At 35.2% G+C, this 14895-nt stretch overlaps 1 protein-coding gene across 1 annotated transcript in view; it reads left to right on the forward strand.

Annotated features, from left to right (window-relative positions):
• LOC130890771 (zinc finger protein ush) overlaps window positions 1–14895 on the forward strand; it is a 181244-nt gene that overhangs the window by 65175 nt on the left and 101174 nt on the right. The window contains exon 2 of the mRNA XM_057795081.1: window positions 11682–11729. Coding sequence (XP_057651064.1) covers window positions 11682–11729 — 48 coding nt within the window. The remainder of the gene's footprint in view (window positions 1–11681; window positions 11730–14895) is intronic.

Here is a 14895-nt window from a genome sequence, read left to right on the forward strand (position 1 = left end):
TTATTATTCAACAACACTCGTACTAGGAACTTACCGCGTTGGATGGAGACGTGGAACCGTTTATCTTTAGGACAAAATCGGTGTATATCAAGTTATGTAAGTCGGAATAGAACCATAATAGTTTTACCTGCTCGGAATCATTTCAGAAGAACATATGGTTCATTAATTTCAAGTACCACAATACGGCGGGGACTTGCCGGAACCCATTTGCAAATTAGGAGCCCATTGAGAGTACCTGTACTTCCGTGCTGGCAGCTCCACATAACTCTCTTCAACCTTAACGACAGAGATCTTTTGACTAGACATTCCCCTTCGTAGAGGGACATTCCAGCTATATTTAGGGTCCTCAATGGTAGCCATTGAGGTATTGTTAAAGATTTTCTGTATATCTGTGAAACAACCACTACACAAACGCTCAGATTTTTCACATGAGTCGCTAGTAGAGATATCGTCGGGCTTAAGTGAGAGCCCTTCAGTTTGATGGGCTTGCTGATTCCCCTACGTGTCGGTCTATAAACCTTTCCACAGCTAACAGTCACTAACCACACCTCGTATCCGCTGACTACCTGGAATCTTTGACTGGTTCCCAACTGCTTACATTACCAACACTCACAGTTACCTTGTTTAACGCGCGTTTCGATGAAGTTATCGTCTTAGACGGAAAGGCGCGTTCGTCATTGTGTGTGAATATGACCAGAGGTTTCAAAAATTCCAATTTAGAGGTTCGGAACTGGTTGAAAAGTTCGTCTTATTACTCCACGTATTCTTCGAATGAATTATGGTGTTTTAGCTTAACAAATAGATCAATATTCGTCCGTTTTGTGTAACGAATTATCAACTGGAAAAAAATCTTGCTATCAAAGGCAGTATCTCAAACCGGTTCGGGTCTCTAGAACGTTTTAAAATTATCTGTCGTTGTTTAGTAAATCATGTTATAAAAGTTTGTTGGTATCAGTAATTCAAGTCCCATTTTATCAAAGAAATGAATTCGACTTATCTTCGACGGTGTCTCCATCTAACGCTAATCTATTCAAAAGATCAGTCACTCTTATAACGCTATAGCTCCATCCACAATCTTAATTGGAACTTTCTCGTTTAACGGACTTTGTAAATTTCAATATCGACTTCTCGGTATTAATTCCCGCCCTTCTTTTTTTTTTCTACGTTTGTACATGATACTTGGAATTTGTTCTGAGAGAGATGTAGAAAAAGACAAAACATACAAGTACGAGATGCATGTTTTGTGAAAGCTCAAGTCACGCTTTGAGAACTATTTTACACCACGGGACTCGTTGAAACCGAGTCGGTTATCTTGATTTACACACCCACCTAGGAGCGATTTGAATTCGGATAGTGAAATTAAAAAATAATGATTTCGTGGTTGGTTTAAAATGTGTTCTAATTGGTTTTTTTCCTTCCGAGACTAAGAGAATCAATAATTTGTTCGAAGTGAAATTGTTGATAATAACGTTAACCAAGGAAACGTGACGATTAGTGTCTAGTAATAAGAAATATTTTTTAGTCATTGACGCATTCTCAAAACTCAAACATATGGAAAATACTAGAACACTTATCGAAGAAAGCTATAATCAAATTAATGCATATTACTTTGCGGAAAGTAGCCGAAATCATGATGTTTACCAAATTAAGGAAACCACCAAACGTATGATCTTCATATAGAGCCATATCACTATAAACATATGAGACTTCAGGGAAAGCCATTCCACCATAGACACCATAGACAAGTGCACAACTTTTTTTGGAGTAACCATTTCAATTCGAAGACCATAACGTTCTAAATCATCGATATCTGTACGACTTTTCGTTAGAGCAGAGTCGTTTCTGAAGCTCTGTCAAATTAGCAAAAATTAATAAGAAAATATGCACAATTTGTAGCTTGTTTGTTGCTATTTAGTTGCTGAAACCGCGATGTTGTTGCTTAAGCCGTTCGCGAAAAATCGCATTTAATGTTGAATTCATATAATTTCAATAAATAAGTATCCAGTCAACTAGTGAACTAAAATTTGTTGCTGCAAGTACTACCGAAAATTAAAGAAAAAACCGGACGAATTTTTTATACTAGCTGTAATTTTATTGACATATGCTAGCTTGAACTACACACAGACATACAGATATCATCGCGGAAATATTCAATTAAGCTTCCTAGGACCTCAAAACGTCGAGATCTAAGGGAAAATCGATTTTCGAAAAACGGGGTAAAACCAATAACTTTCCGATTTTTGAAAATTTTCGATTTTATTAACGGAAAGTTGAAAAAAATTTATTTTTGTAAAGATAACACACAAACAAATCAACTAATTTCGATCAGACTGACGGCGATCGACGTGGTTTTTTGAAATCGATCAGTAGAGCCGTTTGAAAATTATTTCAAAAGGACCACATTTAAAAATCGATTTTGTTGCTTATTCTTTAGGCTCATTTGAACATTGTTCAATGCAGCAATTAAATCTCTTCTCCATTTTCCGTGTAACAAGTCGAGTTCAAGCTAGAATATGCCAAGAAAATTACTGCTAGTATAAAAAATTCGTCTGGTCTTTTTTTTTTAATTTTCGGTAGCAGCAACAAATTTTTGTTCACTAGTTGACTGGATATTTATTGATTTATCAAAATTTTATGCTAGCTTTATATGAATTTAGCAGTAATTGCAATTTTTTCGGCAACTAAATAGCAACAAACAAGCTACAAATTTCACATATTTTTTTATTGATCTTTGCCAATTTGACGCTCATTTTTGAGCTTGTTCAGTATTTTTTTCATCCAAAAGCAATGATAAATTAACACAGGAAATTGTTTTGAATCCGTTGTTTTGAAAATAACGATAGTAGCTTCACTTAAATGGCTGTCACTTTTTTTTTGACCAATCAAAATATCGAGAAATTCTACACGTAGTCTATTGACAGTACTTCATAGATTTGACAATTACAACGCCATCTTTGGGGCAGTCACATAACTTATAGAGTGATTTAGTTCATTATTTTCTCAGTATTATTCGATTTAGTTATCGGTTTTATCTGGAAATTCCAGGGGATCAATTTTTTGTGTAATCTCTACTTTAAAATGATTCTGAAAATTAAAATGCGGATCTGGACAAGTTATTTACTATTTAGTTCGTGTGAGTGGGCGTCTCTTATCTCTTTTTGTAAATATAAGATTTTTGATATTAGATAAACAGCATTATAAGTATTTCTAATCTATATAGATTTCCAAAATAAACAGTATTGTCTATTATACTCAGTTATTTTAAGAGTGGGACACCGTCGAATCCTTTTTTTTTTCTTCTTTTAACTAAAAATAGACGTCCTTTATTATTACGGCAGTCATTCTTAACATCCGCAATAAAATAAATTTTATCAATTAATATATGTTTATCAATATTTCCCTTTCGTATATTAATAATTGCGACAGTTTCATTGATCTATTAAAAGATAAAATTCTTCATTAAAACATTTAAAGTTTCAACAAAAGCGCTTCTTATCAGATGCTTCGTTCGGTTCGTATCCACCTATATATATATATGTATGTGAACTATCTAAAGTATACACATTCACGAAAATCTCCGTATTCGCCATCATAACACACCACTTTCCCCAATAGCTTATCAGGTTGTGCTTGGATTGGCTGATGCGCTGATGTATTTCCTCAGATTTATTAAAATAAATTGAAAGCAGAAGCAACGGCCCGGTTATATTCTATGCAGATAAGTAGAAGCGATTGCGTCCAGAGTCTCATTTCCTGCCCGAAGGCCGTCCCTATAGCTCAAATTCTCCTCGATCTGGTTAGAGCTTCGCGTGTATGTGTATAGAGACGCTCTATTCGTATCTACTCTTGTATATATCGGCGGGACATTACTCAACGAGTGTTTCGCATTAAATCAAATACGTTTACGGTGTCTGTATCGCCAATATATTTATATACTCGAGACGCTTTTACAAATTGACCGGCGTCGCTGCCGCTGTTACCAGATACCAGATACGTAGCCGTAGTCGTTAGATTTCCATGATCTATCGGATCGTTTTAAAACGGAAGCTGGACTTTGTCTCCAGACGTTTATTGTTCTTGTTGCATTAAAATGAGATGCTTGGGAAACAATCTAATCCCGTCGATTAAGGGGGAACCCCCAATGAGTTCTTGGAGTCCGCGAATATCTTTAAGCAAGCGTCTGCTTCAACTTGCTGCTTCTTTTTATTATAGTAGAACTCGAATGACCACTCAGTCAAGTTGTTCTCAAAATATCTCAAATTTTTGACTAGAGTAGGATCAAATCAAAAACAGAATGAGTGATAATTAAAAATTGGTCTAATTTATTTCGATGGGGACAGGAATCATCAGAAGATAACCCACGTGCAGTTCTGTGACTACTCCATGAACACATTAAATTAGAGGAAGAAATTGTTCCAAATGACCTGCGTCCAAAAACAAATCAAATTGCAGCATGGACAAGCCACAAGGTTTCGCTTTCTAAGGCTACTGCTCTCTTATGTGGCTTGAGGACTCACCATACATCCCTGATTTGGTCCTTCTAAGTTGAAGGCCGAGTTAAGGGGTGAAAGATTTAACAGCGACTCTAAAGTTGCATCATATTTTTATAGTTTCAGTCAGACGTTCTGAAAAGTGGTGTCGATTTGATTCCAGCGGCGTTTCTGAAAGTTTACAACTTGAATCTTTTGGAGGACCATTGAACAAGTAAAAGCTGGACTTTGTATCCAGACGCTGATTATTATTCTTGTTGTATTAAAAATTATTTATAAGATGCTTGGAAAACAGTCTAAACACGTCGATAAAGGGGATCCACAAGAACAAGTATATCAGAATTTCTGGTGGATTGAAGCTCGAATCTTTTGGAGACTGTATTTTATCTATTTCATATTTAGATTTAAACTATTGGAAACGTAAATCTCACAATCTGACGTATCTTAATATCGTATTGATTACTTTTTAATAACGAGAATCAGAAACTAATCAGAGTGATTTGAAAAAGTCATTTTGTATTTTCCAGAGTTATCATCAAAGACCTTATCTATCTCTTCTACGGGCGTGATTCATTTAGACAACATTATTATTATACAGAGTACTGTACAGAGTCGATTTCTTAGAAATTGAAAATGAAACCTTTTACACGAATCGTAAAAACTGTCAACAATGCTGGTAACTAAAATTTTGATTTTACAACTGTAAGAAATTCTACTAAGAAAACTATCAGTCTATTTTACTTTAAATATAATCAGTTAAAATAAGACAATGAAATTGTCCTCGGAAAGTTCAAAACTTTCCCTCGAGTAAAAAGCAAGTTTTGTTAGTTCGAAGAAATAGATAAAAAGGAATTTTTTTGACAAAAAATATATTGAAGCCAAAGATTGACTTTGACATTATTTGGACTTTGTCCCAGAAAAATTCACTGTCACCAACGGAAACATCAAAAAACTCCACGAATTAATTCCATACAACCTCACAGTGAGCTGAGACCCCAAAGATATACAAAAGAAAGTTTTGGACATGAATATTTGGATATGCGAAAGCATATTCAGCCAAAAACTAAAACGAATTGATTATTCTGAGCCGTGTTTGGAGCTGTCGTAATAAACCCCAATTTTAGAGTCGATATGTGACAATGTATAGCATCGGTATATTCGACCATCTTGAAACATAAACAGCGACTATTAAGTAGCGTTATTGCAGCGTTTAAAGGACGAAATATCGAATTTGAATAAGAAGAAAATGTTTTTTTTTTTTATTAAGACAATACACCATGTCACAAATTAATAGAAAAGATGACAAAATTGCTTGAAATTGGCTTCGAATTACTTTAGTATCTACCGTATTCTCCAGATGTAATCCCCTGCAACTTTTTACTGTTATCAGACCTCAAGAAGATGCTCGTTGGACAGAATTTTGCCCCGATGAAGAGGTTATGTTGGAAACCAAAGCCTATTTTGAGGCTAAAGACAAATAGTTATATAAAAAATGATTTTTGTACCGTATTCGAAGGCAATTTTTCTAAATAATTCCCTTTTTCTATGCTAGCCTACTCACTTTTCAATCAACATGTTCGAAATAAGTTCGAAATTTTTCTCAATTATCAAGGACAGAAAGCAAAACCGTCATTCATATCATTATCCTTGCTAAGATCACCAGGAGGATATTTAGATTAGATTTTGACATAAACTATAAATAAATTTGTAAATTGTGATCGAATGAAGGAAATATTTTAAATCAAACTTTTTACATATTTAATTCGACCGTTTATCTTACTCACTTCCTTGGAAACACAGTACAAAAGGAGTAAATAAACGATGTAGAAGTAGAACGACATTAAAACGAGTTTCACAAGGTCTAGAATCGGATACGAGACAAATTTTTAGAAATCTTACGACCAATCTCGATGTAGAATCTCGCGGTAACACATTCCCATGTTGACCAGCCCGCCCGCCTTCTTTGTCTTGATCACCAGTTCTACCATATTTACAGACCAGTCGATTTATAAAACATAAATCACTAGCAATACAATCATACGTTTCTCTATGGTAGATTACTGTTACGAGGGTCATACAAAAATTCAGAAATACAAATCTATTCTAATAGGATACTCAGTACATTGTGAAGAAAGCTATGGAATCAATAGGAAGTATGTAGTAACCTCAGGCGTCGATTTGTCATTGGATTTACAATGTGGATTTACTAGATACTCTTATTTACTTTATGAGAGACGCCGAGGCTAGAAAGCACCCTTAAGTAAAGAAAGAATGGCCTAAACGTTTATCAAATTTAGTAGGTGTCTCATAATATCAGTTGTTGATGTTAGAAATCCAGCCAATGATGATCAATGGTTTTAACCCAGTTTAGTAAACACTTTAATAAGCCCTTGGTGAAACGATGTTAAAATTTGTCGCACTGCACTATTCCGAGTAATTCTCACGGTATATGATTTAGGAAGAGAAACCGCTTTCACTTAACTAAACCAGGATATTTCTCCGAAAAAATGAATTATTAAGGATGATTGGAATTTTGTAAAAATTTCATATAAAAAGCAAAAGATGTTATAAAAACTTACAAGCTAATATTAACCACACAATTACTGAATTTACTTTGATTCTATACTTCGGTTGTAGAGGACGTTTTAGAAAGCTCGACACTAAATTAATTTCTTCAAGAACGTTGGTATAAATAAATTGGAAGCGACTACTGTTTCACGATAAATGAACTAAAGAATATTCGTAAAATTTGAAGAAAAACGTAACATTTCACCATGTCCTTTGGAATCCCACCCAAGAATTTCGCCATGGATCCGATGAAACAGTAATATGGCGGCGCAAGGTCCGAAATCGATAATTTGCAAACGCCACTAGTTTCTCTTGGTTTCTCTTAGAGCAACCTTGATCACACGGGACTTCATGGGACCAAATCTAGTGATCTAATCACCTTTAAATCATGGTGCGATTCTAATCTCTGTCTCAACGTTTCTAAAACTAAAGTTTTGTCATATAAAAATACATTGTTGCCTCTTTTATTAAATAACTCCACTACTGACGTCGTTTAATCTGTAAGATTCTTAGTGCTCGTTGTGGACAATGTCCTTTGGAATCAAATTTTTTCCCACCCAAGAATTTCGCCATGGATCCGTTGAAACAGTAATCTGGCGGCGTAAGGTGCAGACAAAATGCTGAATGCTGATGATATAAACGAAATCGACTATTTGCAAACGACACTAGTTTGTCTTGGTTTCTCTTAAAGCAACCTTGATCACACGGGACTTCATGGGACCAAATCTAGTGATCTAATCACCTTTAAATCATGGTGCGATTCTAATCTCTGTCTCAACGTTTCTAAAACTAAAGTTTTGTCATATAAAAATACATTGTTGCCTCTTTTATTAAATAACTCCACTACTGACGTCGTTTAATCTGTAAGATTCTTAGTGCTCGTTGTGGACAATGTCCTTTGGAATCAAATTTTTTCCCACCCAAGAATTTCGCCAAGGATCCGATGAAACAGTAATCTGGCGGCGTAAGGTGCAGACAAAATGCTGAATGCTGATGATATAAACGAAATCGACTATTTGCAAACGACACTAGTTTGTCTTGGTTTCTCTTAGAGCAACCATGATCACACGGGACTTCATGGGACCAAATCTAGTGATCTAATCACCTTTAAATCATGGTGCGATTCTAATCTCTGACTCAACGTTTCTAAAACTAAAGTTTTGTCATATAAAAATACATTGTTGCCTCTTTTATTAAATAACTCCACTACTGACGTCGTTTAATCTGTAAGATTCTTAGTGCTCGTTGTGGACAATGTCCTTTGGAATCAAATTTTTTCCCACCCAAGAATTTCGCCAAGGATCCGATGAAACAGTAATCTGGCGGCGTAAGGTGCAGACAAAATGCTGAATGCTGATGATATAAACGAAATCGACTATTTGCAAACGACACTAGTTTGTCTTGGTTTCTCTTAAAGCAACCTTAATCACACGGGACTTCATGGGACCAAATCTAGTGATCTAATCACCTTTAAATCATGGTGCGATTCTAATCTCTGTCTCAACGTTTCTAAAACTAAAGTTTTGTCATATAAAAATACATTGTTGCATCTTTTATTCATTAACTCCACTATTGACGTCGTTGTGGACAATGTCCTTTGGAATTAAATTTTTTCCCACCCAAGAATTTCGCCAAGGATCCGATGAAACAGTAATCTGGCGGCGTAAGGTCCAGACAAAATGCAGGATGTTGTAGCAGTTCAATACCACCAAGTTCTTATTTTATCTTATTTTCTGGCAATGCCACTAACGGAACGAGTTCACTAGATTACAGGGAAATGGTGAAAGATCCCAGGCTAAAAAGATCTATGACAAAAAAGCTCAATATATAATCGTAAAATCACGAGAAAAAACAATTTCTCTGTTCTTTTTTTAATTTTAAAGAAAAAACGATAATGGAAATAGCAGTTAAATGGCGTCTGTAATTATTTTTCCCTCATTTTCTTTCTTTGCCGGTGTATACCTGGAAGTAAACGATATTTCATACTTATCAAGAAGATATAGAGTAGTGGAATTTTTACATAAAATTTTCCTGTACAGTTTTACATTAATCTTTGGATTTTTATCTTAATTATTATTAGTTCCAACTTAGGCGAGTTTTTAAAAACCCCCGATTGCTATCCTTTATTTCTTATCTAATTTAGATGTTTGTTCCTTTTTGCAAAGCTAAATGGCCTTAGGTGGTGCAAACGTTCAACGTTTTTCTTTGTTTAAGAGAAGAAAAAAAAAACATTTTACGTTGCAGTTACAAACGGCGCTATAAATCACAAGTGGATTTTTATACTGAGGATTAACCCAAACATGTGCAATGTTAATATTGATCTCGTACTTTCGTATAATTTTCAACCAGTCCAGTCAACGCGTTCAATATAATTTCCATAATTCATTATATTAAAATTAGATTACAGAAATTAATATTCAATATTTGATGTATAATCCTATGATTAACTGTCTTTTTCTAGTTTTCAGCCTCCAACTGGAACTTCTCCCTTTATCTGTACGCATACCAGTTCAATCGCAATATTGTGGAAATCTAACCACCGTGATTTCAATTTGGAATCTTTTTACAACCACTGCTGCTCAAAGCCTTAACGGTCGTGTTTCCGACAACATTTTCTGGCAAGCCTTCGCTAATATACGACTAGTTTAGTTTTTGTATCAAACCTTCTTTGTCTGTAACGTATTTTGCATCGTTGTACCTTACAAAAAGAAGTCAGCTTGTAAGGGTTGATACAACGATGTCTTCTTGCAAATCAATAGAATGAGGAGTGCCTCAAGGCTCTGTACTAGGCCCTGTTTCTTCTGCTTATAAACGAAATCGACTATTTGCAAACGACACAATACCTAATCGGAACGGCTATTTTTCGTACATCGAGTCGTCGACGCTTTTCATTTTTCATTAATTATTGTGTTAAGCTCATTTAAAAAACATTTTTGGTTCGATGTGCTTAAGAAGCACAAAAGTTTTTTAGTTTGTTTTAAACAATATTAATCCAAATTACGGGCGGAAAAGGAGACGCCGAGAATAATTTGTACATCGAATGTATTTCTAAACAGTACTTTTTAATCACACCTCGTACCTAATGCGTAATTATACAATAAATCTATGATATCATCAACATTTATGCTTTCGATAAATCAGCGTTTTTTTTTCCCGACCACCAATCTAACAATCACTCAGACTGGTAATAACAATAATAATCAATTGTGTTGTTTCTTTGTTAAATTTTGATACGATGTGACTGGGTTGATTTTTATCGCCGATAAGTGAGCTAAAAGGTACGAAAAACAAGGTGGGAAGTCTCAGCGGGACCAAAAATACTCGAATCGAATTGTATTTGATAACGATGAAGAAGAAAAGGGACGACCGCTGTGATTCAATCACCAGCTTACCATTTACCAATCGCAGTCGTCTTTATCGATGTCTGAAATAAATACTTATTGACGGCGGCTGTTCACGTTTGCCAGTGGAGGCGGTGACGCAACATTCATATCGTCTTTTAAATGTTCTATGATATAAGTGTGTATCGTTATTGACCTGTTTTAACGAGTTAACTTTAAGCGACTCTTGGTTAAGAACAAAATTTAAGATTTATTAAATTGGCATGTCTGGAACGGTTCGTTATTTTCATACTGAACACACTGTTTACAGTACCACCACTTCAAAAATCATAGTCTAGGATTTCAATCCAAGAAGCTCCCTCGTAACACGCATATAATTGCCAGAAAAATGCTAAAAAAAATTACAGTACAAGTACAATGTGTCTCAAAAAAAGCTCACATTTAATAAAACAATTTTAAGGAAAACAAGGAGTTTATTGAGAAAATTTTTGTCACATATTGAAATACATTGTTAGGGATTTTTTTCTGAAAAATAACATCGTCCAAATGTGAACTGTTGCGTTCACGGCATTCATTTAATCAAATTGCCGGCTAGGTTGGTATTATCCGTGATGGTTGCCATTTCGTGACGGTCATTTTCTTTTAATCATGCCTTGGAAGTAGGTTTGATTAAAATTTGACATAACCGCATAGAAAATAAATCAATATGTGCTAAATTGGGACAGCGTTGTGGCCAACTTATGTCAGCTCGGTTTGAAATCAATTTTCCAGGAAAATTTTCACAAGAGATCCATTCGACGTATTTGAAGTTGCTCCAACAAAGCTCAAATAATGTTTATCGATTCAAGTTTCAGCTTCAATATATTTTTTTTGTCGAAAATGGATACTTCATTAACACTCGAAATACCTTTTTATTCATGTTTGCAAACTAACAAAAATTGCTTCACTTAAAATGATATAACTCACAAATTAATAGTGCGACAGTTGTCAAATTCCTTCATTTGTCTTCTGAAGGTTGGGGCTAACCGAAAATCATACAGATTTAATACTAGTAACGTCATCTATGTGTCAGCCTATCAACTTTCCAGTCCACTTAATATGGTTAATATCGTTGAACTTGTATCTAAGGTTATGAAAAAATTATTGTTTCGGTATTAATTGTTTTCGTCTCTACCCGAGGGATGATTCTTTGAAGTCATTTCAATTATTAATTTAAGAACTTCATCAGGATTTGGAGATCCATCTACTATTATTATAAATATTATTTTATTTTTTGTTTCAGGCGATTCGCACGAAAAACCACCGCTAGAAGAACCTGAAACTGAGAAAGGTGAGTTTTGCAATGCTATCAAAACCATATTTGACATCATCTACACGTTTTACTCTTAAAAAGTACGAAAGAAAATTGCAAACTTAGAACAACACTAAAATATAAAACAGATCAATTTAAACGTAAAAAAACGTAACTGTCGAAGTGTCATCAGTAAAAAAAGTCTACGTGCATTATATCTGTGGTTAATATGTTGTAAAGAGGACTGATGGAATGTCGCCTTTGACTATTTATCATAAAGCCTTAGAGGCACACGTTAGTCCAAAATGAATGGATTAGTAGAAGGAGGTTTTTTCTCGCTTGGAAACTCACTACCGTCAAAATATTCGCTGTATTTGTACTCTACTTAATCCACGCCAAATAAACACATCAATTTCAATGTACTCAGAAAACAGAACGGGTCTAAACATGCGATAGATTGCAAAAAAGTCTTACATAAACAGGTGAGCGATGGCTATCCGGCCCGGTCCGCGAATTTTTGAAGGTTATGTGTATTGAAAAAGTGATTTCCGCAAATATATTTTGCGTTGGTTCATTGTGTATAGTATGTTTTTATTTTCATTTTTATCTTTGAACCAGTATCTGTATTTACTTTTTAAATGTGTTACTAAAACACGTAGATACGAGTTGTACAACAAGGCAATTTAACAAAGACACGTTAAATCTTCTTGTTGGTAAATACAAAATGCTGTTAAAATGTTTTAACAACGTTTTTTGTTGATTTTTTTAACGTAGGTAATAGGTTTAATAGGGTATTACATCCGGTTAGTCCGGCCATTTTGTTGTTCGGCCGGTAGTCCGGTCCCGAGATGGCCGAACTATAGAGATTGTACTGCATTGGAAAGTTCACTTGATTTTTTAATGTTAGTTTCAAATCAATTGGATACATTGAAGATCAAACGTTTTAAACAATACTTCCGATTATTCTTGATATTTATTAATTGAAAAGTTATGGTGAGGAACGTTTCATATTCGTATTCTCTATTATATCACGTCCCATTGGCTGTATCTGCAGTTTTTGGAGAATATCAATCCTACAACTCTTCTTGCCAATCGAACGTTTCTATATTGAAAATACGCTTCGGCAACTGTCATCATTATTGGTCAAGCCTTATCGATGTCATACAAATTGAATCTATTTCGTATATTTTCATTAAACTTCCACAGGCTAACGATCGTCGCGACGCTATCGTCCGCTAGCACCAGCGTACATTTATAATAGTTGGTGATATCTCTCGTAATCCTCACGTTTTACCATTTTCAATACATAAAAGCTTTATATTTATAAATGTATATTCGTTCATTTTTGTTTAGATAATTTCGTTTTGTACGAGGGCTATTCGGAAATTAAATAACTATTCCGTACCATTACAAGACGTTGCCCGTTTTTCTTATTAATTAGATTTAAATTGTGCTGTTTGTGATATGTTTTATTTTGAATATATAGAAATTTATTCAAAAATACCCTGGCGAACAAAAAATGTAGGTCACCATCTGCTTTTGTAATCTGAATGTGATACTCTATACTAAAGAAAAAGCATTTTTCTCTTGGATTTAATGATTTATCCTGAAAAAGCAATAAATATATATTTTGGGCGAAATTCAACATTTTGATGTTAGGGAAGATATGGAACGAACAAAATAAAAAAAACTTGACACTTATAACGTGTATTCCCTCCTCTTGCATTGATGACTGCTTGAAGTCGACGCGGCATACTTTGAATTAAGTTACGGATCAAATTCTGGTCGATGTTATCCCATTCCTGCAACAGGAATCTTCTAAGGTCTTGGGGAGTTCTTGGTGCTTGTGTGTGTCTGCAGATCATTCGTTCCAAACACGTTCCAGTCATGTTCTATGGGATTCATGTCTGAGCTGCGGGCTGGACAGTTAAACCGCCTATTTTCTACCTCATCCAGATACTCCCTGAAAATTCTGGCTGTATGTGGCATCGCATCATCTTGCATAAAAATACCACGTTCCTCCATAGTCACCATGAAAGGCATAATATGGTCTTCTAGCACCTTTGTAATGTACCTGTGAAAATTTAGGGAGCTATTTTCTATGATGACTAACTCTGTATGAGCTTGTGCAGTGATTCCCGCCCAAACCATAACTGATCCACCGCCAAATAGAAGACACCCGTCAATTCAAACTTCAGCATATTTTTCCTCAGGTCTTCTCCACACTCGTCGACGTCCATCTGATCTAGTTAGGCAAAAACGCGACTCATCTGAGAACAATACCCAGCTCCAGTCATCATCATTCCAACGAACGGCAAATGTCAATCTTGCAGTCCGATGCTGGTGTTGTAACGGAGGACCTGTAGCCATTCTTTTGCATGACAGTCCAGCACCATGAAGTCTTCTTCTAACTTATTTCGCAGTAGATGGTTTATTCCGCAAACTTGTGGACACCAAAAAACGGTCATCTCGTTTAGTGGTAACTCTTTTTCGCACAGACGCTGGTCTTCTAGTGATCAGGCCAGTCTCCAGAAAGCGCTGGACACACCACAAAGACTAGCACCAACAATTCTTGCAGTTTCACGTTGCCTTCGACGATCTTGTAACAGCACAACAATTCTTTCCACGACAATCGGATCTAAAGGCATTATGGGCCTGTTAAATCACTACACTTTGCAATCGTTAGATTTTACACAAAGAATCAACAGTAAACTGGAAGACAGGCAAGGGAAATGTGAATGTTCAATTAGCGCAAAGGCATATTTTTCATTTAAGTCGTATTGTAATACATCGAATGACAGCTGTCAGGTCTCGGAAAAAAATTACTTCAATTACTAATCCTACTAAGTAACCACAATTTTTTGCTTGGCAGTGTATAATGATTTTGACGTTTTGATTAACGTTTTGATTTACAAACAGGTTGCTAATGACGAAACAATTGGCAAAATCACCGTTTGACAATAATGGAGCTTTACCTGGGAATATTTTCAAAGTTGGTGGTTACAAAATATAAAGAGGGTTTAGTGTAATTTCTCAATATCAGAGTGTTTCTTCAACTTCGGCATCAAGATGAGTAATTTACAGAACCAGAACCAAATGCAGTAATTTCCAAGGTCGTCTCTTTTGTTTCTACTTTAAATAGAGCAACCTCATCATCTGAAGATAAAATTAGAACTGATACTGATAGTCCAGAAGAGAAAACAAT

The sequence above is a fragment of the Diorhabda carinulata genome, chromosome 2 (genome assembly GCF_026250575.1).
Source record: "Diorhabda carinulata isolate Delta chromosome 2, icDioCari1.1, whole genome shotgun sequence".
In the NCBI taxonomy this organism is placed as follows: Eukaryota; Metazoa; Arthropoda; class Insecta; order Coleoptera; family Chrysomelidae; genus Diorhabda; species Diorhabda carinulata.